At 38.8% G+C, this 24,670-nt stretch overlaps 1 protein-coding gene across 2 annotated transcripts; it reads left to right on the top strand.

The window, feature by feature from the left end:
* Positions 1 to 1,828: 1,828 nt before the first annotated feature.
* On the top strand, positions 1,829 to 23,693 carry LOC122844578 (proto-oncogene DBL). 2 transcript variants are annotated; one of them, XM_044140180.1, is made up of 26 exons: positions 1,829 to 2,118; positions 4,562 to 4,696; positions 4,833 to 4,949; positions 5,043 to 5,192; positions 5,314 to 5,438; positions 5,571 to 5,685; positions 5,773 to 5,892; positions 7,090 to 7,281; positions 7,420 to 7,611; positions 7,678 to 7,858; positions 15,619 to 15,707; positions 16,263 to 16,363; positions 16,517 to 16,583; positions 16,714 to 16,829; positions 16,952 to 17,021; positions 17,111 to 17,203; positions 17,304 to 17,396; positions 18,263 to 18,388; positions 18,521 to 18,730; positions 19,077 to 19,169; positions 19,256 to 19,334; positions 19,573 to 19,618; positions 21,399 to 21,571; positions 22,289 to 22,401; positions 22,556 to 22,668; positions 22,780 to 23,693. In XM_044140180.1, exons 1-26 carry the CDS (start codon positions 2,068 to 2,070, stop codon positions 22,859 to 22,861), a joined length of 3,042 nt encoding a protein of 1,013 aa, XP_043996115.1. In that variant the 5' UTR covers positions 1,829 to 2,067; the 3' UTR covers positions 22,862 to 23,693. The 2 variants fall into 2 exon arrangements, with proteins under 2 accessions (XP_043996115.1, XP_043996116.1); XM_044140181.1 differs by having other exon boundaries at positions 1,830 to 2,118; positions 21,474 to 21,571.
* The last annotated feature ends 977 nt before the right edge of the window (positions 23,694 to 24,670 follow it).

Raw genomic sequence — 24,670 nt, 5'->3', positions numbered from 1 at the left:
ATCCCTATCATTTCACTTTTAGTGTTTTTAGTGTTTTAGCATTGTACAGATTAAAACTTCTTTAAACAGTTTGCAGAAAAGTATGTCTACTTAGAATTTAATAATAGCCTTTAAAGCTGTTGTTTTTAGTCTGACCTGTGCTGGACGTCATGTTGCAATAACCAAAAATAAGATTATAGGACTTCATGGAAATGTTTACAGAACTGGCAATAAAGACAAAGGCTAGAAATATAAAGTCCAACAAGATCCTGTCGGTAAGTGGTGAAAAAATAGTCAAAGCTATCTCAAGTGGAATGAGCCTGTTGGGTGGGAATCAAAGTCTGCAGAAAGCAATTAAATAAAGTCTAAGGAAAGGTCTAAGAGAGTCTGTAAATTTGGGGTTTTCTGTGGGGGATAGTGGGGTTTCCCTGTAGTTAAGTCTATCTGACTGAGGCAGATTAGCAGCTCCCAGTCACGTTACAATACAGATGATAGAGCCTTGACAGAAACATCAAAGTAAGCTGCCTTATTCAGCACTGTCTTAGTGAAGGGTCAAAGGTGAAATAGGATCAGTGGTGTTTCCCTTCAACCCTCAAAATACCACAGTTAAAGAAATGATCACAAGCTACTGATAGAGTTTTAAAATGTTGTAAATTATTATTAGTAGTAATATTCATTTTAATGCAATATGTTGTATTTCTTAAAAAAAACTAAATTTCAAATAATTGTTCCCTCAAAAATGAAGGAAAGCTAATTAAGTTAGAATTTAGCAACTACAAACCTCTGGGTTCAACATGGTTGCCCCACAAACCAAATGCTGCAGTATTACATCAAAGGCTTAACTGGAGGTTAGGACAAACATGGGACTTTGCCCATGATTTATAGGCGTCATCAGTAGTTTAAACTATTTTATTTTTCCTAAGGAGCAAATAAAACCTAAAGTAAAAAAAGCTGTCTGCAGTTTAATCTCAAACATTACATGAAGAACTTGCAGATAAAACTAACCATTTGCAGCGCTTTGCAGTTATATTTTACATAAGTCAGATTATAAATAGTGTTTTCTTAAAATTTTACGTGGTAGATTAGAACAAAATCTAAATCGTGTGTTGTGAATTTGTATTCTGTCACAATTTTAAAAAAAAATTCATGAACTCACCTTCCTAAAAAGGTCTGTTGGACCTATTTTTAATACAGAATGACATTTTGACCATTTTTCTTAAAAAAACAAAAAAAACAACAACAAACAAAAACTGGCCATATTAATAAAATTGTTTACATTCAAGGAAAAAATACAAGAATGAAAAGTATGTCCTTCTCAAAAATGTATAAAACTATCTTAATAGTCAGACCCTTATTGTTGCTGACCAGCGTTTTGAATGACTCCGCGGGCATTGTAACGATTTATCTTTGAGGACGTTGGAAGGTCTACTAAAACTCATGCTAATAGTTCGGCTATGTTTTGATCAGCAGACATGGTCTTGCATTTACTGCCATCTAGCGGATCCTATTAGAAATATTCAATCAATTCTTTAAATTATTTTTATGTTACAGGTTATTTGTATCTTAGGTTAATTTTAAGGCTTTTATCCAGGTCTGTCTTCAATTATGTTTCAAAAAGGCGTGTTTAAGCAAAAGGAAATTAAAATAATAATAATAATAATAATAATAATAATAATAATAATAATAATAATAATAATAATAATAATAATAATAATAATAATAATAATAATAATAATAATAATAATCTTTTTATAATTACAATGTTGTTGGCAGGTTTTTCTATAAATTCAGTCAAGTGGCAGATATTAGAGTTATGTTCGCAGCAGTAATAGCAGTACAGACATTATTTGCTTTAACACTAACGTAGCTGATGTTAGTTTTGACGTCAGGTGAGTGCAGCACAGCACAACACCTCCATCCCGGTGCAGAGCAGAGGACGTCTGGTGCGCACTGAGCGCGCCGTTCGGCCCGCCCGGACACTGCAGTGGAGGTACCGAGCCATCGCTGCGGCAGCTCGCTCCCGACTCTACTTCCCGCTACAGCCGGTCCGGGCCGGGACAAAACAGGGGGGAGAAACCGCTGGGAGCCATGGCCGAATCCAACATGCGGTGGGGGTTCCCCCGTCTGCGCCGGGCCGCGGTAAGCTCCACCGGGACGTGGGGAATATGGGAGGCTTCAGACTGGGCGGTGAAGGATAGCTACTGCAGCAAAGAGAGATAATACTGTTTTACACTGCGACACCGACGGCGTGATGTGTTTTTAAGACCCAATACATTTTTAACACGCCTATCTCCTAGAGGCTGCAGAGTGCAGCTCAATGTCAATAACTGTGTTTGGTGTAGGACAGGCCAATGACAAATGTGCTGGGATTGGTCCTGAAGGTGCAAAACAAAAAGCTTTCCTGGGAGACCAAAGAAATTAAGATGTGGTTAGAGCCTTGTTTTTTGTGTATTAAGTTAAATCAGCCTAATTGATCTTTATATATTGCACAGTTGTGCAATGCTGATGTTCTTACAAGTTTTGGTTATATCATCATGGCTGCTGGGTGAGCAAAAATAAGATTCACAATTTGAACTTAAGTTGGTTTTCCTATAAGAATGAAAGATTTAGTAGATTTTGCAGACAGGTCCACATTTTATTTGTAAAGGTGTGTTTATAGGTGGAAAGTGCACTTTTAACATGGCTTTTAATATTTTTACAAATAAAACATGATGGGTGTTAATTTGCATTCAGGCCCCTTCATTCTGATATCATTAAATACAATTCTCTTGGGACCAAATTGGTAAACAGTGCACAAGTATTTGTCTCAGTGTAAATACAACTTTTCTGTGAAGGCCTCAAAGGTTCAGTAGAGAGCAAAAGTAAACAAAAATCATAATGAAGACCAATGAGCTCTGCAGACAGGACAGGAGTAATGTTGCAGAAATGTTTACAGCAGAGAAACATTATAAAACAGAAGTCCAAAAAGCATCAAGATTTTAATACAACCTATATAGAGGAGAGAGCAAACGTGGAAAAAGATGCTCCTATCAGTCGAGACGAACTGAACCTTTCAGTAGTCCTGCTGAACATTATGCATGGCCTCATCATATTGGGGGCTAAGAGTGAATCAGAATGTGATTGAAGCTAAATTAATTGAAATTAATGTTTACAAACGTCCCCTATCTAATCCAGGAAAACTTTCAAAGGCAACATTGCAGAAATTTCAGTCTCCAGATGTACAAGTGGGTAGAAATATACCCCCAAAAGAGTTGCAACTGTAATTTTAACTTGCTTCCAGAGGCTAAATACAAATACATGCTACACTTAAAACTGTATGTTGATTTTTATCCTGGATGAAATCAGTGTAATGTTTACTAGTTTATTGCTGGACTAAAATGGTTTCATCTTCATGAAAATATTGATAGCAACCATAAAACACCAGTAAATAGCAGCAGTTAATTAATTTTTAATTCAGTGCATGATGTGAAGTGGTTAAGATGTAATCTTCAACCTCCTGCATAAATTGTAGTGAAAATTATCAGTGTTGTTTTGTTTCAGAGTAGATTATGATGAACTAGGTGAAAAAATGCAACAATAATCAGTTCATATCTGTTCAACCTGTCTTTTTAAAGTAAAGCTAATTATGAATTCTTACAAAAAGAGTTTTAAAATCAAGTTTCCAGTTGCTATTAAATTCTACCTGAAGATAAGAAAAAGTTTTCCCTGCAACTTCTGCAGAAATCTTAAATGTTGATTTTGAAGAAAAAATATGCTTTATTTTCTGCAAATCTAAAATGTACAGACTGCTAGATGTTATTAGTTAAAATACAGTTATTTTACCATAGAAAATACAGCTGTAAATCACAGTATGACAGTAACTAACTGGCATTCAGCTGCCAAATAACTACAACGTTTTACAAAAACATTGTTGAAGTTTATTACAACAAAGAAAATGTGCCTGTTTGTTGAGAACTTGGCTTGACAGCTGAGACTGAAGGAAGATGTTTCACTAAGCAGCAGAGTGAGTAAGAAGAGCTGATTTTTTAGAGGCGCTGAAGTGCTACAGAAGCTGAAAGATCTGCCAGACTGACATTGAAGGATGCTGATGCTGTGTTAAGCTTCACACTCTTTCTCTGAGTTGGCAGTCTTCTTCAGTGCCGTCTCTCTGTTTCCTGCCTGCCAGAAGTAACAGAATAAGCCACAAAAATCTGTTTGTTGTAGCTGAAACAATAATATTTCCAGAATAATTATGTCTGTAATACTTGGAATATAAAACTGTGTTATGTTTTTTTTATACTTGACCTGAAATTTAAAAATAATCTGTGCTGCATGTCTGTCATTTGGCTGACACAATCAGTCTGGTGTTCTGCAATGCAAAGCATTTTTTTTAATTGTAAAACAAGTTGAAAGACAGAAAGATTTATATCTATTAGTATTAGTAAAACAACACTTTCTGCATCATTGCAATAAGTTTGTTTTTTTAGAAGCAAAAGATCTAATGTCAAAGATTTTTGCACACTATGACATTTTTAAGTTGTATTTTTGTATAGGATTCAGAGTTCATAAAAGTAAGAAATGAATTACCATTTCTTTCTTTTAGACTTCTTTTCCTGGCAACCTTCACTTGGTCTTGGTGCTTCGCCCCACCAGCTTGTTGAGCTCCACCCCCAGTCCGTCCTCCAGCACAGATCTGGGCTTTCGCTTCAGCCAGGATGACTTCCTCCTAAAGATGCCGGTAAAAAGACTTTATCCAATATCACACAACATAATTTCCATGCAACGCTGCATTTAGTTAATTTTCTAATTTTGTAAATGTTAGACAGCAGCTAGCGAGTTGGACTCAGGATTTATTTTTCCTCTGTGTCTTGCAGGTGGTGATGCTGCGCTCAGTGGGTGACCTGCTGCGCTACATCGATGAAAACCACCTGGCATCAGACTTTACTGCAAAGGTGGAATATTGCCAAAGTGACTGGGTCCTCCTACGATCGGTAAACAGCTAACTGATGTTAATCCAACACACCAAGTCTTATAAAATGTCATCTGTTTTATACTTTTGAGTGATAATTTGTTTGTTTATGCAGTCCATTGAGACCTTTGCAGTGACGGTGAAAGAGATCGCTCAGCTGCTGCAGGGATTTGGCTCTGAGCTGTCTGAGACCGAACTCCCAGATGAAGCTAATGCCATTGAATTCCTGCTCCACTCCCACTCACATCGATACAGACAGATGAAGGTGGCACTTACTCACCGTCCATCCATGTCTTTTTTTTTCTCTTCTACTTTTCATAGCAGTTTTTTTTCTAAATTTTCGGTGCATGTTGCTTTAGCTTTGTGTGTTTTTCTTGTTTTGTCAGGATGACATCCGGGGCGTGCTGAAAGAAGGACGCCTGCTGTTGTCTAACCTGGAAACAGTTAAAGCTGCAAAGAGAGAAGCTGAGGAAGAGCAGGAAATACAAGCCGACATGGAAACTGTTCAGAGGTGCTGTTCATGTGAAAAAGTTCCAGGATCATTTCTTGGATATTTTTAGTCGTGTTTAGATTCAGTTTGAACATTTGAACTTTATTTAAGCAGAGAGTTTGTTTGGGAGTATACCTGCTGTGTGTATTTTAGGCTTCTGGCACAGCTCAGGGACATGGAGGAGGCATTTGATGGTTTCTTTGAAAAACACCACCTGAAGCTGCAACAGTACCTCCAGCTGCTGCATTATGAAAGCAGCTTCCAGCAGGTGGGATAATTGGTGTTTGTGCTCTCACTTCCATAAAAGTCAATTTAGTCATGCCTCTGGATTTACACTCTTGTGGTTTGTGTGTAGATGGATGAGGTGCTGGAGCGGATCTCGGCCCAGGAGAAGGAAATTGCCTGTGTGGGAACTACAGTGGTTCAGACAGAACAGCTACTTAAAGATCTGGACAGTCTGGATAAACGAGCTCAGGTCATGAAAACACATAAAGATTCACTTCACTCAAAGTTCAGGTGGATCACAGTAAATGACAACAATATTGAAAAGTTACTGAATTCAAAAGTTGAAACTAATTTTTCAGATTAATTCAATAGAATGATGTTTTCAAGCCTATATTTATGTTAAATGGGATTGTTTTTTTACTCACAGCTAATGAATAAAAATCAATAAAAATGTTTTTTATATAGAAATGTGGGCTTAATCAAAAATTAAATGATATTGTTTCCCATTTTGAGCCTTTAAATTGTAAATCAAAAGTAAATAGTCAATAGTCATTGGATGATTCTGCACCTGATATTCTAGACCAAACCTATCTCATTTAAAATAAAAAGATGTGGATATTGTAACTTGGGATGAAGCTAGAAATAAAAAGAGATGATTTTGAACATTTAGAAAAATAAATTTATGTGTAAACAAACCATTATTGCTAGTTATTTGAAAAGTTAAATGGAGATATCTCAGATTATTTAAGAGATTCATCACACAAATTGGTAGAGAATTGGACTTTGATTTTCTGAAATTTGTTGGGGAAATTTTTCAAATAGTTTTTTTTAGAATTGTGTTAATGCCGCTAATAAAGTAGCAGCAAGAGACAAAACACTCAACATCATTCTCCACCTACTGAGCAACGCCGCTCTTTCACCAACCAGACCAGAAACACAAAGACCAACATTCCCATAATTTAAACAAAACACTTTTACCTAGAAACTAGTGCTCACATGGAAACTCAATTTAGTGACCAAGATCATGCAGCACATACACTACCAAACTGGTATGAAACCAGCTGCTTTTCCAGCCTTGTACTCTCCTCATCAAGGGCAAAGTGGAATCAGTTGTCCTCTACTGGCTGTAGAAGCCTGACAACAAAAATATGCTGACATTGCTGCGTCCAACATACATCTTTCCAGATTATTTTTAGTCTTCCTTCATCTACATTGTACATTTCTTCACACTAACTATTGCTATAGTTGGTGGGCCACAGAAAAACAAATACAACAAGGAGTAACACAGAAATATGTTACTTTCTTCTTTAACAGAAACGTCTTGTTCGAGTCACATGACCCACAAGGTTTACATGCTGCATTTGTTCTCAAAAGAAGGAAAAATGCCTGTGAAGTTTAATGTAATAATCACATCCTGACGTTGGGCGTATAATTTGGTGTACATCAGGAGGAGATGAACCGAGCCCAGGTTGTGATCCTGCACGGCCACCAGCTGGCTGCCAACCACCACTACGCTCTGGCGCTCATCGTCCAGCGCTGCAATGAGCTGCGACATCACTGTGATGTCATCAGCACTGCCATACGAACCAAGCGGGCCTCGCTCACCCGGACACGAGACCTGCTGCGCCGCCTTGAGGAGGTAAAAATATTACAATCATAAGCTATCTCGATCTGCCAATCTTTGTTTAATCCTTTATTTATGTTTGTTTGAAATTTGTGATATTTTCTTTGCTATTTAAGAAAAGTCTATAGTCTTGTCTTGTTCTTTTTTTGGCAGGCTCTTCGTTGGTGTGATGAGGGGGCCTATCTGCTCGCCAGCCAAATGGTGGACAAGTTCCAAACTAAAGAGGGAGCTCAGGAGGCTCTGCAGTACCTGACCAACCACCAGGAGAGGGCGCCATCTGTTGTAAAAAACACCCAGGACACGTTGAGCCTGGAGTTTGAAGCTATGCTCACACCTCAGCTGCAGGTAGCTGTTTGCTGTTCTGCTGCCTCAGTCGCAGTTACAAGATTTCACACTTTTGTCTCTTCTCAGTCCCAGATTACCCTGGTGAAAGAGAAGCTGAGCTCCGTTCAGTGCATGATCAGAAACAGAGAGCAGTGTTTGAAGAAGCTTGCAGATGTGCAGGTTCGACCCATACAGCTGGTGGCGCCTCGGCCTGAACCGGATCAAACCATACTCCGCTGCAAGTCACCTCTCTTCTCCCCAAAACACGGTACAGGCCGTGTAAGAGCCATATAGTCAAAATAAGCAATTACTGATGTGGCAGGAGCACAAGGTGTTGACACTTCGGTGGTGGGTGTGTCAAGGTGGGCGTGACTGTCACTTAGGTATGAATGGAGCCGAATTGGCGCGCTGGTTTAGTATGTATGAGGAAGCGGGTGTGACGGTGGTTGTCATAATTTCTGTTGACCATGCTATAATGTCGCTTATTGTTGGCGCCATTGTTTGGTTTAGCCTGGTCAGTATGTGTCAGTAGCTACTTGTAAAGTCTCAAATATGGCTGTTAAAGTTGGAATAAATGGATGATAGCAACAACTTGAAGCGACCTGGAGTTTATTGAAGCATGCGTCGGACAGCGAGAAATTCACCCCGTTAACCCAGTGCGGTCCTCTACAATACCGTTGGTTTGCCGCACATTTATCGTCAACAGAAAGACAATGGAATGAGTGACTCGTTGAAGGACAAGTCTGGATTCTTCGCTTCTGCTTGGAACAGTTTGGAAGCGGTAATGGCGCTACAGCGTCATCAATCAATTAATTGAATGATTCCTTCACCGCAGCTCAATCAAGTCCGCTGGAACTGAGGTATGGACAAACACACACGTATTGAGTCGACTGTTTGAGGAGGAATTGTTAAGACAAATATCTGGAAATGGAGTTAGCTGGATCAAAGTCAAGTTCCGTTGTAAGCGGTAAAGATGAAAAAAAGGCGATCAAAATTAACTGTTAAAGCACTACAGAATAAAATTGAAAAGCTTCAAAAGGATCTCAAAGCAAAGGTTCATAAAATTAAAGGAGAAATAAACATTATTAAAGAGCTTATGAAAAATGAAGCAAATCTTGAGAGTGTTCAGTCTCACTGTGATGATTTTAAACTGTTGCTGGAGGATGCAAATCAGCTGTATGAGTCTGTTATTCCACTGTTTCCTGCCGAAGAACAAGAAAGACAAAACACTTGGTTTTTAAGCTTGAGTAAATATAATTCTGAATTCATACAAGAAGTTGAGAAATGGCTTTCAGGTGCTGAACAAGTCAACAATGCAGCTCAAATGAGTGAAGAAGCTGAATTACATCAGGCTCAATTGTCCAGTGTGAATAAAGAGCTTAATGCACCTTTAGTTTCTCAGCATATAGAGTGTGATGAAAATGCTGGTGTTGAGGATGATGTTAAGCCAAGTGACAGTGTTTCTAATGTGGACAGCAGAAGGTCTAGAAGAAGTCGGTCATCAAGAATTAAGTCTTCTGTGTCTTCTACATCTTCAGCTCTTGTTAAAGCAGAAGCAGATATGGCTGCATTAAAGGCACGACATAAGCTGTTGAAACAAAAACATGCTTTAGAGGAGCAGGAGGAACAGCTAAGGAAAAAGAAAGAAGAACTGGATTTGGAGATTGAAATTGCAGCATCTATGGCTAAAGTTAAAGTGTTTCAGGGCTCTGTCTGTTCTACAGTGACTAGTGCTGCACAGATTCAATCTGATGGCATGAATTCATATTTTGAACATGAAAATAAAAGATCTCAAATGCTGAATGTTGATGCAGATACATTTGTACCTACAGCAGCAGGAACTGATTGTTATGATAAAGCTCCAACCTTTCAGTCCTATTCTTATTTGGGTGCACGACCTAAAGACACAAAGGTTAGACAAAATCCAGACACATTAACTGACCAGGTGAAGATAAAAACAACACAAGTTGAAGTTCCAACAGATCGAATGTTACATCAAGCTCAGCTACAACCATCACGTCATAAAGATTCATTATCAGTTGATGAAAATAAACAACTGTTAAGTGTATTGGAAAGGCAAAATGAAATTACAAACTTGCTTGTAAATCAACAATCTTTATTTTTTCTGCCAAAACGAGACATACCAATATTTGATGGTGATCCACTCCAATTTAAGACATTCATGACAGCGTTTGAACACAGTATTGAATCAAAGGCGCATAGTGCCAAAGATTGCTTATACTTCTTGGAGCAGTACACTAGAGGCCAGCCTCATGACCTAGTGAGAAGCTGTGTTCATATGCCTAGTGATTCTGGATATGTTAAAGCTAAATCTCTACTTCAAGAACATTTTGGTTGTTCGTTGAAAGTAATTGCTGCATATATGAATAAAGTTTTGTCATGGCCAGCTTTGCAAACAGAAGATGTAAAGGCTTTACAAGCATTCAGCTTTCTGCTCAGAGAATGCTGTAATGTGATGGAAAACAATGGCTGTATGCATGAGTTGGATGTTCCTGCCAACATGCAAGCAATCATAAAAAAACTGCCCTTTAAACTGCGGGACAGATGGAGAAATGAGGTGTGTGATTTGCAAGAGAAGTTCAAAAGAAGAGTAACTTTCAGTGATATTGTTCGATTTGTAGAAAGACAAGTGAAGATCGCTAGTGATCCACTTTTTGGTGATATTCAAGATTCTTTATCTAGACCAAAGAAGGATGCAGGAATCTATAAATCACAGCAGCGATTAAAGATGAAAGGAAGTAGTTTTGCTACTATTGTTGGAGAAATGCAGAAGAAAGCTGACTTTGAAGTAAAGAAGGGACAAGAGACAGCTGTTATAAAGAGTTGTTTATTTTGTGGAGCTGGACATTCTTTGGACACATGCCCTCTACTGGAAAAGAGGACACATGGGGAGAAGTTGACATTTCTGAAAGAAAATGGGGTGTGTTTTGGCTGTTTATGCACTGGGCACATCAGCAAGGACTGTAAAAGGCGACATCACTGTAAAGTGTGTAGTTTAAGACATCCCACCATGCTTCATGTCTTCTCCAAAGAAAAGGAAACTCATCCAGTCCATAAGAAGAAGGAAGTGGAGACAACAAGTGGAAGTGCCTCCATCTCTGCTCAATCCAGTGGTCTAACTGGGGCCGGTGAGCATGGCTGTACTCTCTCTATTTTACCAGTTAGAGTGAAGTCTACAAAGAGCCAGAAGACAATAATAACATATGCGTTTTTAGATCCTGGAAGCTCTGCCTCATTCTGCACTGAAGAACTGATGAACAGATTATGTGTCACTGGGAGACATACAAGCATCCTTTTACGGACAATGGGTCAAGAAAGGGTGGTTGGAAGCAACATTGTGTCAGATTTGGAAATTGCTGGGCTGAATGAAGACATCTTTTGTGAATTACCTGACCTATTCACACAGAGAAGCATGCCCGTTCATAACAGCAACATCCCTCACCAAGAAGATGTTGAAAGATGGTCACATCTGAAAAATTTGAGGATAACTGAAATCAATTCAGGAGTTGATTTGCTTATTGGGACCAATGTGCCTAAAGCGCTGGAGCCATGGGATGTCATTCGAAGTCAAAATGGAGGCCCCTACGCAGTTAGAACAATTCTTGGGTGGACAGTGAATGGACCTCTTAGAGGAGACTGTGATGTCGACACAAGAGAGCTACAATCACTGTTACTGTTAACAGGATTTCTGTGTCAAGACTTGAGAACTTATGGCAACAACAACTGAAGGTTGATTTTCCTGAATGTTCTCGAGATGAACAACCTGGATGGTCCAGAAGATAATCAGTTCATGGAGCTAGTTACAGAGTCAATTAAGCTGGAAGAGGGACATTACACCATTGCTTACCTCTGAGACACAAAGATCTGAAAATGCCCAACAATAGGAAATTGGCTGAACAGCGTGTTTTGAATCTCAGAAGGAAGTTTACCAAAAACCATCAATTTCTTTCTGATTATACTAACTTCATGAATGATATAATTTCCAAGGGCTATGCTGAAAAGGTCTCAGTTGAAAATCTTGAACGGTGTGATGGGAGGGTTTGGTATATACCACACCATGGAGTATATCACCCTCACAAGAAAAAGATAAGAGTCGTGTTTGACTGTGGTGTAGCATTTGGAGGAAAATCTTTAAACACTCAACTCTTACAAGGTCCAAACCTCACCAGTTCATTGGTTGGTGTCATCACTAGATTCAGAAAGGAACCTGTTGTTATCACAGCGGATATTGAGGCCATGTTTCACCAGGTCCGAGTACCACCATCTGACTCTGATCTGTTGAGATTTCTCTGGTGGCCAAATGGAGAATATGATCAGCATCTGGTGGAGTACCGAATGGTTGCACATCTTTTTGGAGCTACATCATCTCCAAACTGTGCATGTTTTGCACTAAGAAGATGTGCAGAGGACAATCAGCAGCTGTTTACACCAAATGTCATAGATGCGGTGCTTCACAACTTTTATGTGGATGACTGTTTGGTCTCTGTGAGCACAGAAGAGGAAGCTGTCTCATTATATCAAGAACTCCGTGCTTTGTGCAAGAAAGGCGGATTTCAACTTCTCAAATGGATAAGTAACCGGCGCAGTGTTCTTGCTGCAATACCACAGCATGAAAGATCAATTGATGTTAAGAACCTGGATATGGATAATGATGATCTACCGGTGGAACGTGTGTTGGGAATACAGTGGTGTGTACAATCAGACCTGCTGAAATTCAAGATCATTCTCAAAGATAGACCTCTGACAAGACGAGGAGTCTTGTCCATTATAAGTTCCATCTATGATCCTCTTGGATTTCTGGCACCAGTTGTCTTAGTTGCAAAGGGGATTCTACAAGATCTAAGCAGAAGACACGTTGGCTGGGATGATCCTTTGCCACATGATATGGTCCAGAAGTGGAAAAACTGGCTGGAAGGACTTCATCGGCTTGAACGGTTTGGAGTTAACAGATGTCTGAAACCACAAGATTTTGGACAAGCCACAAGTTCGCAGCTACATCATTTCAGTGATGCAAGCGAGAATGGATATGGAACAGCGAGCTACCTGTTGCAGTGTAATGCTGATGGACAAGTGCATTGTGCATTTGTAATGGGTAAAGCCCGGGTAGCTCCACTGAAACCCATCACCATCCCTCGCATGGAGTTGACTGCTGCAGTGGTTGCCAGCCGCATGGATAAGCTATTAAAGAAGGAGTTAAGAATGGAATTACAAGATTCAGTATTTTGGACTGATAGTACTTCAGTTTTGAAGTACATCAAGAATGAAAGATTGAGATTTAAGACTTTTGTGACAAACCGAGTTGGAGAGATACTCAATTTGTCAAATCCCTCACAGTGGAGGTACGTTGCTACCAGTATTAATCCAGCAGATTTGGCATCCAGAGGAACAAGTGCTAAGTCTCTCTTGAAGGCTAACACCTGGGTGTTAGGACCAAAGTTTCTTCAGGACCCTGAATGGAAATGGCCTGTAAATCCTGAGGACATAAGTCATTTTGCTCTGGAGGATCCAGAAGATCCAGAGGTCAAGACATTGGTTTCTGTTAATGCGACATGCACCAATGAACAAGTGGATCCAATTATGAACTTCATTCATTCAGTTTCTTCTTGGGATAAATTGAAAACAATGGTTGGGTGGCTACTCAGGTTTAAACAATTGTTGTTCAAACTGGCTCAAAAGAGAGCACAGCTGAAGTTGGATCTTGCAGATTCTAAACTTGATGAGTTTAAATTTCAAGAAAGATTGGAGAAAGAAATGAATGTGTACAAGAAAAATGTGGCATTAGGAGCCTTATCTGTGGAGGAGTTTGAGAAAGCTGAGAGTGCCATCATTTGCTATTGTCAAAGAAAGCGATATCCAGAGGAAATTACAAGTTTACAGAAACATGAAGGTGTGAAGAAAACAAGCCAGCTCTATAAGCTTGATCCTGTTCTTGAAGGTGGTGTACTAAGAGTTGGTGGAAGGCTAAGCAAAGCAGCTATGCCTGCTGAAGCTAAATACCCAGTCATATTGGCTAAAGACCTTCACATCTCAGAAATTTTACTGCGCCATATACATCATCAGACAGGCCATGGTGGACGTAATCATATGCTTGCTGAACTGCGTCAAAAGTATTGGATCCCAGGTGCCAGCGTTGCAATCAGGAAGACTCTATCAAAGTGCATGATTTGTCGACGACTCCATGCTGTACCAGGAAGCCAAAGGATGGCAGACCTTCCACAGGAACGAGTGTATCCAGACAAACCCCCATTCACTTGTGTGGGTGTGGATTGTTTTGGTCCCTTTGAAGTTAAGCGTGGAAGGAGCCTGTTGAAACGATATGGAGTCATCTTTACCTGCATGGCTATAAGAGCAATTCACCTTGAAATGTTGTCATCACTGGATACTGATTCCTTCATCAATGGTCTCAGAAGATTTATTGCTAGACGTGGCCAAGTCCTGGAGCTACGTTCTGACAATGGAACCAACTTTGTAGGAGCTGAACGCGAACTAAGAAAAGAAATTGAAAAATGGAACCAAACTCTAATTAATAACACTCTTCTTCAGAAAGGAATAAAATGGTCTTTCAATCCCCCTACTGGCTCACACCATGGAGGTGCATGGGAAAGTCTTATTAAGTCTGTTCGAAAAGTGTTAAATTCTGTTTTGAGAACACAGAGTCTTGATGAAGAAAGTCTTCAAACAGTTTTCTGCGAAGTTGAGGCTATCATCAATAGTCGACCTATAACCAAAGCCTCTACTGATGCACACGACCTGGAAGCACTAACTCCAAATCATCTTCTTCTCTTAAAGACCACACCTTTATTGCCACCAGGAGTGTTTTCCAAGAATGATGTCTACGCTCGACGAAGATGGAGACAGGTGCAATATATGGCGGATCTCTTCTGGAAGCGTTGGTTAAAGGAATACTTGCCTCAACTACAAGAACGGCAGAAGTGGCAAAGAACAAGACGGAACTTTTTGCCAGGAGATGTCGTCCTCATCGTGGATGACTCTGCTCCACGCAACTCTTGGTTAATGGGTAGAGTTGTGAACATTGTTCCAGATAAAAGAGGACTTGTGCGAACAGTTCGCATCAAGACAAAGACAAGCTTCCTGGAAAGACCTATTACCAAGTTGTGCCTGCTTCAGGAGGCAGCAACGGCATGAACATTTAACGAACTTTTCTCTCCTTTCCATTTACCAGTGACTTCCTTTTCTCTAGTTGATTGCTTATTCTAAATGATAGATTAAAATAAATTTGATACGGAGCAATTTATAATTGTTTCTTAGGTTTGTCTCTTACAGTGTTGACACTTCAGATAATTATTTTTGTAATAATTAGGGGCCGGAATGTAAGAGCCATATAGTCAAAATAAGCAATTACTGATGTGGCAGGAGCACAAGGTGTTGACACTTCGGTGGTGGGTGTGTCAAGGTGGGCGTGACTGTCACTTAGGTATGAATGGAGCAGAATTGGCGCGCTGGTTTAGTATGTATGAGGAAGCGGGTGTGACGGTGGTTGTCATAATTTCTGTTGACCATGCTATAATGTCGCTTATTGTTGGCGCCATTGTTTGGTTTAGCCTGGTCAGTATGTGTCAGTAGCTACTTGTAAAGTCTCAAATATGGCTGTTAAAGTTGGAATAAATGGATGATAGCAACAACTTGAAGCGACCTGGAGTTTATTGAAGCATGCGTCGGACAGCGAGAAATTCACCCCGTTAACCCAGTGCGGTCCTCTACAATACCGTTGGTTTGCCGCACATTTAGGCCGCATTAGCTGCTTCTTCAAATATTTAGTTTCTGTTATATTTTATTTGTTTATGGCACTTTTCTTCTGGACAGCATAATACTTGAATTGTATCAAATAACAAAATGGTTCACCGCAGTTCATTTTGACCTGATCTGCTGCTGATGATGATGATTTTAAGTGTACCGCAATTTCCTTTTAATGTTGATGTTTCCACTTGCCTCAGTATTATTTGGTGATCGTTTCCTCTGTGTTTATTTGTGTGCCACTTCCTACAGTTGTGGACTTCAATGTCTTAAACTCAAAGTTCTCATTTGATCTCCTTCCTGGCAAAAGAGCATCAAGGAGAAACAACAGCCCACGCAAGGTGTGTATTAATTTAGGCATTGTCTATACAAGGAATATTTTTTTATTTTCGACTTAAGATTTTGTCCCATATTAAGCCAGAAATTAGTTACTAAAAATACTAATTATGTTTCTACAGCTGCAGTATCCTGTAATATTTACCACAAATGTAAAGATGTTGAAAAAAATAGGTTTTTTACTGCTGTGGCCTAGTTACACACAGAAACATTAGGAATATATAATTTATGTTTATTTTATTATACATCTTTTTTTATTATTATTAATGATATTGAAAGAAATAATAAAATTACCAGTACAGCATGGCGATCCAAAGACCCTGGGAAGCTGTCAAGACTGCACTCCATCATGATCTTTCTGAAATATCCTGATATATTAAATAACAACATGGTGGATTCTACCAGTAACCTGAAAATGGGTGACCAGTGTGTCTTTCAACTTAATAATGACCCAAAACAAATGGCCAAATCACTAGAAACATCAGCCATCTTAGTCTCCAGACGAAAACAAAACCTATTTAATGTGCTGCTTCTTTATCACTGTGGGCGTGTTTTGTCAGATTGAGGTGATGCATGATTACCAAGGCAACCGCAGCTGCCTGTACGGTCCCAACCCAGAAACCGATTCAGAAGCAGAGGAGAATCCAGAACAGGTCACACGGTAAGTGACCTCTGACACTTCAGAGCGGATTTCTGATTTCAAATTGGACCTCTGCTCTAACCATGTATTTGTTTAATCTGCATCTTTTTCTGCATTATGTTATTTTTCTATTGTGAATTAAAGATAATTTGTCTCTTTATTGAACTGTTTTAGGCACATTATGAAGGAACTGATAGCTACAGAGAGGGTCTATGTTGATGAACTGCTCTCTGTTCTTCTGGTGAGTTTGCATTTTTTTTAGTTAAAGCAGCTCAAAGAAAACATCAAAATTAGAAAAAAATATTTGTGCTTTATATTTCTTGACTTAGTTTTCCATTTATTTTGCCTGATCTTTATTTCTAATTTGTCAGGGTTACAGGGCAGAAATGGAGGACCCCTCCATGTCTTATCTACTTCCCTCAGCTCTTCGCTGCCAGAAAGATGTTCTGTTCGGCAACATGCCAGAGATTTACCAGTTCCACAGCAGGCAAGCCTTCACGCTCATTCACATGTGCTCTCACCAGCTCTCACTAAGTTGTCCTTGCTTTCCTCTCTTTTTGCTCTAATCAGATCTTCTTGCCTTTTTCTTCCCTTGGATTTTCTGTGTAGGATCTTCCTCCATGATCTGCAGGGTTGCCTTGAAACACCAGAGAGGGTGGGGGCTTGTTTTCTGCATCGGGTGAGTAGACAGGAGGAGGGATGTGAGGACTGAATCAAAATTGATCAAAAACGCATAAACTAAGCGGAGCCTTATGTGTGCTTGAGTAGAAAGATAAATTCCAGGTGTACGAACGTTACTGCCAAAACAAACCCTGCTCTGAGCTGCTTTGGAGACAGTGCTCCGATTCGCCGTTTTTCCAGGTAGTTCCATGTAGCACACATATGGAAACTCTCTACTCCATTTATGTTTTCATCATTAAACTCTGTCCCTTTGTCATTTTTTTCTTTTTGTAACTTTCAGGAGTGCCAGAAAAAGTTGGACCACAAGTTGGGCCTAGATTCTTATCTTCTGAAACCAATCCAACGCCTCACTAAGTACCAGCTGCTGCTTAAGGTTTTAGAATCCTACAGAAATCTGTTTCAAATGAATGAAAAAACCAAACATTTTAGTTATACACTGCAAAAACATAAAATCTCAATAGGAATTTGTGTTTAGTTTCTGGTGCAAATACCTCAGTACACTTGAAATGAGACAAAACTAACTTATAAGTAACGTTTCAGCAACATACAGGAGCTTATTTTAAGTAAATAATCCTTTAATATTGATGAAAAAGTTCTAGTTCCACTGGCAGATTATTTCACTTGTAACAAGATACTTTTCCCAATGTCTTACAGTTTGCTGAAAAATTACTTTCAGTTTAGTTTTGTCTTTTTTCAAGTGCACTAAGATAGTTGCATTAGAGACTAGAACAAAATTACTTAGTAAGATTTTGTGATTTTGCAGCGTATTACATCAAAGGTTTGACAAGAAAGGTTAAGAGAATTTACCTTTTTCTTTGCAAAATTGTTACTGCTTGCTACATGCACTTGGTAACTAAAAGGTAATTTTCTGTCAGATTAAAACTGCTCATCCAAACTAAGTTTACAATTTAGATGCAGCAAGAAATCAGCTATTGACAGGAGTCAGACTTAACTGGCCCTCAACAATTAAAACCAAAAAAATATATATCTAGTCTTTTCCAGATCAATAAACACATCAGAAAAATGGTTCTAAACTTCATTTTAATGTTCATGCAAAGCAAAACAAGGGACTAGGACTCTTGTAGATGTTTCTAAACAGGCACAACAATACAAACTCAAATGTAGATTTGATTTCATCAATTTGCTGCTCAGCAGACTGGCTGACAGTGACTTCCAGTTTTACGAGATTAGATTATGCAGAAGCTGCTGACATTTCCTGCTGTGTCTGCCTTTACTCAGGAGCTTCTGAAACACTGTGTGGAGGAGCACTACCGCTGTGAGCTCCAGGAGGCGCTGGATTCCATGCTGGAGCTGCTGAAGTCTGTCAACGACTCCATGCATCAGATAGCCATCACAGGATATCCGGTACCAGCAAACCAAACCAATAAATTAAACAGAGTTCATCTGATTTAATGTATACTGCTGCTAAAACTAGCAAAAACATTCTTCCAGTGAAGATCTTCTTGAGCTTAGTAGCATTTGTGCCATGGTTTTCAGGGTGATATTAGCCAGCTGGGCCGCATAATCCTCCAGGGGAGCTTCAGTGTGTGGATCAGCCACAAACGGGCAGCGGTGCGAATGAAAGAGCTGGCCAGATTCAAACCCATGCAGCGACATCTCTTCCTCTACGATCACGCACTGCTCTTCTGCAAGCGACGAAACGAGGACAGCCATGACAGCTTCTACAGCTTCAAGTCCTGCCTCCGAGTTAAGATCTAGCTCTTGTTGATACTCCAGGATGCAGTAAAATGATGTATCAAAGAAATGAGGGTGATGTTGAGAATCAAGTAGTGAGTTGGGGGGAGGGGGGATCTTCTTCTATACTTGGGTTAATATTGTAAATGAAGCTTAGATCTTAAACAATCATTTTGTGGACTAAAAGACTTTAAAGTAGTGTCCTTGTTTATATAAGCTGTAAATAAAAGCCTGGCTTCTTGGTAATAACAACACTATTTTTACTGGTGCACATTGAGCATCAAATCTGTATGGCAGCTTTGATATTATACAGATTTGTTATATAAAGCTGTGTTATATCATCCCTGTTTTTCTCTAGATGAGCACCGTGGCCATCACAGAAACTGTGAAAGGAGATGTGAAGAAATTTGAAATCTGCTACAGTGACAGAGAAGTTGTCTATTTAGTTCAGGTATTTTGCTATTTTACATTGAGTTACATATAATTTCAGCCTTAAACTTGTTTTTATTTGGTCCGTGTGTATGCTGTCTGTCCTAGGCCCCCACAGTGGAGGTCAAAGTTGCCTGGCTGAACGAGATTCAAAAAATACTGGCCAACCCACAGAAACTACGACAAGGTTTCTGCCACTTAAATTGTTCGGTTAAAACACGTCTTTACATGTTTTAAGCAAATGCTAATGATATAAAACTTGCAATTTGCTATAATTTGTACATTTAAAGGAATGCTGCAGAACTGTACTTATTTAGTGTTGTTGTTTCCTTACAGTTTTTTTCTGCTCTACTAATTCAATGTGGTCTAAAAATTCAAATTCACTTAGATGTAACCCAGGCGTGTTTGTCTTCATCTCTCCTCAGATGAAGATTCTTCTCTTGCTCTCCCAGACAACCTTCTCTCTGACAGGTGACTCACTTTTAAAGATCTCAATGATATCCAAACTGCTGGTCAGATATTTATGTACACTCATCACTGATATCAATACTATATATATTTTGATATTTTAATAGCACATTTTATCCATCCATTTTCCAATATTATTATGATATACAACCTATGTGATTAAAAAACATAGAATTGACTACACAAGTTTGACTTAATGCTAATTGTCTATAATATACACAGCGTTAATATAACAGGCTCAAATATGTACATTTGCTGCCTCTAATATTTGGATAATTGTCCTTCACCAAATTTCTTCTCAACAGGAATATTTTTGTAAACAGTGAGTTTCTGTCATACTTCCCAGGAATCATAATATGAGACAAAAATTAAAACACGCTATTTTTTAACATTTTTTATGCCATTTTTCAAATGACTTTTAATGAAAGTTCAGTCTCATCAGGATATGATTAACTGCATTTCTTTGCAGGTGTTTTGTATTTTTGTGTATGTTAAAGTAACAGTGATTGGTGTTTGCATGCCAGCATGTTATGGGTTTGGGGAATGTGTGTCATATTATAAAAAACATTGTTATTTCATGTCTAGGTAACTTCAGTTTTTTTAATAATTTCCCGCATATTTTACCAACATATAAAAATAAACAGCATTGTTTCCATGCATGACATTATAGATTTATGTTTTACCAAAAGGCCTTAATCTGAGAAAATAGATATAGTATCCGTTCTGTGAGATCTTCTTTAGTTATAATTATCTAACACTGTGAGTGACGTGAAGAAAGTCCGGTGCATAAAATTGTTTAAGTTAAGAAATTTCTCATCTTCCAGAAAGTGAAGAAGAGACGTTTTTTGGTATGAAGATAAACTAAATTAGTTTCACGTAAAAGTGTGAATGAGTGAAATCACAAAACAAGGGAATGCAAATAATTACAAAAGTAAAACCAAGCTAAATTTTGAACACAGAAAATGATTCCAACTAAAATTAAACACAATATGCTATCAGTAAAAAGGTAAATAAAACAGATTATGTGTTTTCTTCAGGCCAGCTTTAAGAAGAAGTTTTAAAATTTGAGAACAGGCAGTGAATGAAAATGTGATGTTTAGCAGTTTTTTCCCAAAATGTGGAGCATAAAATTAAGACAGTTACACCAAATTCTGTATTCATTGAACCATCACATTCTGGGGATTGAAATAATTTATGAAGAATAATAAACTATAGCCTATGACATGCATTTCTATAGTATGCAAAGAAAAGCATACTATAGAAATGCAACCCTTTTAGATTGCTTGGAGGAGACTATGTCTCTTTTGGTTTTCACAAACAGAAGATTGATCAGAGACCATTTTTAAATACTTTGTGCTTTATGTAGAAAATGGGTGAATTTCAATTAATCAGAAGTATTTTTCTACTCGCTGTTTTTTAAATTTTTCTCAATTTACTGGATTTGAATGGACCATTCCCACCCATCTGCTACTTAAGGCAAGTTAAACTATACTTTGGATTATTTGCAAATGAAATAAATATACATGTCCTTTCTCATGTGTTTTTGTTTAAATAAAATAACAATTCCATATATTGCAGCACTCTTAAGATATCTGCGTTTGAACACAGTTCAAAATCAGAGGCTGAAATATATGTTGTTGCAAAATGAGTGGAATGCAGTGTGAACCTCCAGAATGTGAATGAGGTTTGACCTTGGTTTTTGTGACATGGTGGATGTTTGTTTGCCTGTCCTGTTTGTGGTGCTTGTGTCTGTGTTTCTGTGGCCATGCGCTGCTGTTTTTAGCACATCAGAGATGTGTGTGTCGTGGGGCCCCGGTCCGGTGGGAGGCTGCTCAGCGTGTCTTCCTGTTCCTCACAGTTCCTCAGCAACAAGCCACGCCCACAAGTACAGAGCGGAGGAGTCGACACATTCGAGCCCCGCCCACTCAGACCCTGTGGTTCACTCGCCTCGACGTAGTGAGTTGGAAAACTGCAATATCAAAGTGAAAACTGATTTTTACAAAATAATGACATCTAAATAAGTCTCTGCATGAATATCACCTTCTTTAAAGTGAAAGACCTAGTTCAACAAAGTTGCATCTACCAAGTACTGACTTAAAGCTGAGGAATATATATGCAATCACTTATTTTATATTTAATATTTTTACGTTATTTTCTTTTTGTAGAAATCAGATTTAACTTTTTTGTCAAAAAAGCCAGATTTTGGGGCGTGCCGTGGTGGTGTATGGGACAGCGCGACCCATGCTTGGAGGCTTTGAGTCCTCGACATGGCTGTCGTGGGTTCGACTCCCGGACCCGGCGATGTTTGCCGCACACACAATAAAATAGCCAAATTTTGCTGAACATAATTGATTTGTAGAACCAATAAAAAGGGTAAAAAATCCAACGCGGTTGGTGATTTTTTTCATAGGTACTCTAATAGTTTAAAAGCATGCTAAGCAAGAGTAATTTCATCATCTTCTCTGAGGTGTCCGTCTTTTGTATTATTGTAAAATCTTCTCACAAGCACTTCCATAAAAAAAGAAAAGTGCTTCTTTCTTTCTTTCTGTCCCAGCTCAACATTTCCATCAGATTCATCTCTGATCTTTGATGTTATAAAATTAGGAGGTTTAAATACTTTCTGTACAATGTTTCTGGCTTAAAAGTGCAGCAGTTTGGGTTTCCTCTTTTCAGGTTGGCCTGCTCCTGCTCACTCTGTGGCGATCTGCGAAGGCCTGGAGGACTGGGGTGCAACAGACCTCTCTGCCTTATCCGACTCAGATGAGGAGGATCAGCCCTCCCCATTGGTAAATATTTCCTAAAGGGCTGGAAACAAACAAATTATAGGTTGTTATATGGATAAAATGTCATATGATTTAACCACCTACATACAGAAAACAACAAAGCCCATCTTCCCTTTGGTGTTGGAATAAATCTAGAGATTTAATTTCTTATGTTCAGGTGGCAGGCAGGTACAGGGTCATGGTTGAAAGCAGCATGGCCAGCTCTGATGACATCATCTTTAACTGCGGCGATGTCATTCAGCTGCTTTATGAGGATTCGTCAGGAGTGTGGTAACGTGCCAATTGGAACAAAATTCAAATAATAATGCATTCATGGATATAGATAGTCTAAAAAAAATCTTAAACGTTTGCTGTGCTGTGATGTGTCATTTGTAATTTTAGGATGGTGAAGAATATCAGTCGTCGTGAAGAAGGTCGAGTTCAGCCTGAGGACTTGCACAGGATTCTGGGAGAGAGCTGCTGAGAGCCAATCAAAAGCCAGAAAACTCGCACCATCCATTCATTTCCCAAACAAATGCAGGCATCTGATTCAGTCAAGTCAGACTGAAACACTCCATCAGCTGCTTATTCGACTTTCAAGAGCTGTGACAGAAGCTGTGTACTACAGGACGGACCTCAGAGGAATGTAAAAATTGAAGCACATACAAGCCATTTTTATCTACCGGTTCTACTAATGATGCAGAAGAATGTTTGGACTGGACTGGTTTGGTGGGTACTCCGCATACTTCCTATATGGACTTTTATTTTGGATGTTGTATAAATAATATTTTCTTATGACATATTTTAAAAAAACACAAGCAGATAATTATGTACATATCATCTGTGTGCCAAACAGCAAAGCTGATCACTGCAGCTTCTTTTTGTGACATGTTTTTGAGTGAGACCTGCTTTCTTTGACTATAGAAAGCACATCCTGTAACATTATGAGATGTTACAGGATGTGTAAAGAAGTTGGCTCATTAGTTTTTCCCCTGTATTCAGCCATAAGTGTTATCTGAGAAGCCCTATGACTTCTTTGTTCATTCACAAAACATACAACCCAAGATTGTGGGGGTGCAGCTGTGGTAGATCTTCCATGTTACTGGTCCCAAATCAAACTTGCCACCTCATCACATCCTCACCAGCAGTCTGTCCTGCCGCTGCTCTTACTTCACCTAGAGGCTTGCTCTATAGCAATAAATAACAAAATCATTGAACAAAGTGATCAGTATGCTTTGGGTTCCCTGTGAAATATGAATGCTGATACCTCAAAATGTTTTCAGGCTGAAAAAAGGTAGAGTAAGGCTAGGTGCAATGACTATGGTTCAATTGCATTAAAAGAACTCAGTTCGTTAAGACATATGGAATCAGATCATTTGAAAGTCATGACAATATCAAGTTTGATAATAGCTGGGAGGTTTCAATTTTCCAGATGATCTGGTTCATTGGTCATCATCAGTCTTCAGATTGATCAGTTATTTTCCTGTTGTGAAAGAAGAGTTGATGATGGAAAATTTTATCATCATTTATAAAGTTTGATTCCTCTCTGTTTTCTCAAAGATGGACAGTGATGGATCTTGTCCTGTTAAAGTGATTCAAATGAATCAGAACAGTGTTGATTCAAAGTTCAGTTTGATCTCCAGGATAAACCAACCGATTGGTTTATCACTTTTGATGGATTGATCCATTTATTTGGATCTTCCAGAATGGTTTTGAGATCATTTTATGCTGTGGTATCTCGTTGCGGTTGGTTTTCAGATGGATCATCAATTGGATGGACCTCGATGATGGTGGATGGCCCGGAGGATGATCCTTTTTAGGATCAGTGATGATTCAAATATAATATCTCAATTAATCTAAAGGGCAACAATTATCATCAGTTGATCAGATGTATTTTTAGAGTTGATATCTTCGTCAGATGATGACTGAAATAGGACGCTGCCGAGGAGCTTCCTGGGATATGGGAGATCCTGTGGGGACATCTCGATGAATATTGAAAGGATGGTTTATGATCTGATCAGATGACGTTTTGGAATGGGGCATTGGAGAGGAGTTTATGGCCACATGAGTAAAACAAATGCAGATTTTCAGTAATTAATGTCTGAACTGTATTATTTTCAATGTACAAAGCTGAAGTGATATTCCTGTCATCATGTTTGTCCTTTTTTACCCCGTGTCATGAACTATCTTATTTCAGTTTTTTGTGAAGATGCGTTGCGACTACTCTGTTGAGTGTTACACACCATTTTGTTGAAGCTGTTGCTGGTTAGGAGGGTCATCCTAGTGTTATATG

The sequence above is a fragment of the Gambusia affinis genome, linkage group LG15, assembly GCF_019740435.1.
Source record: "Gambusia affinis linkage group LG15, SWU_Gaff_1.0, whole genome shotgun sequence".
Classification (NCBI taxonomy): domain Eukaryota; kingdom Metazoa; phylum Chordata; class Actinopteri; order Cyprinodontiformes; family Poeciliidae; genus Gambusia; species Gambusia affinis.
Note: the sequence above shows the minus strand (reverse complement) of the source record. Positions and strands in the feature narration are given on the sequence as shown.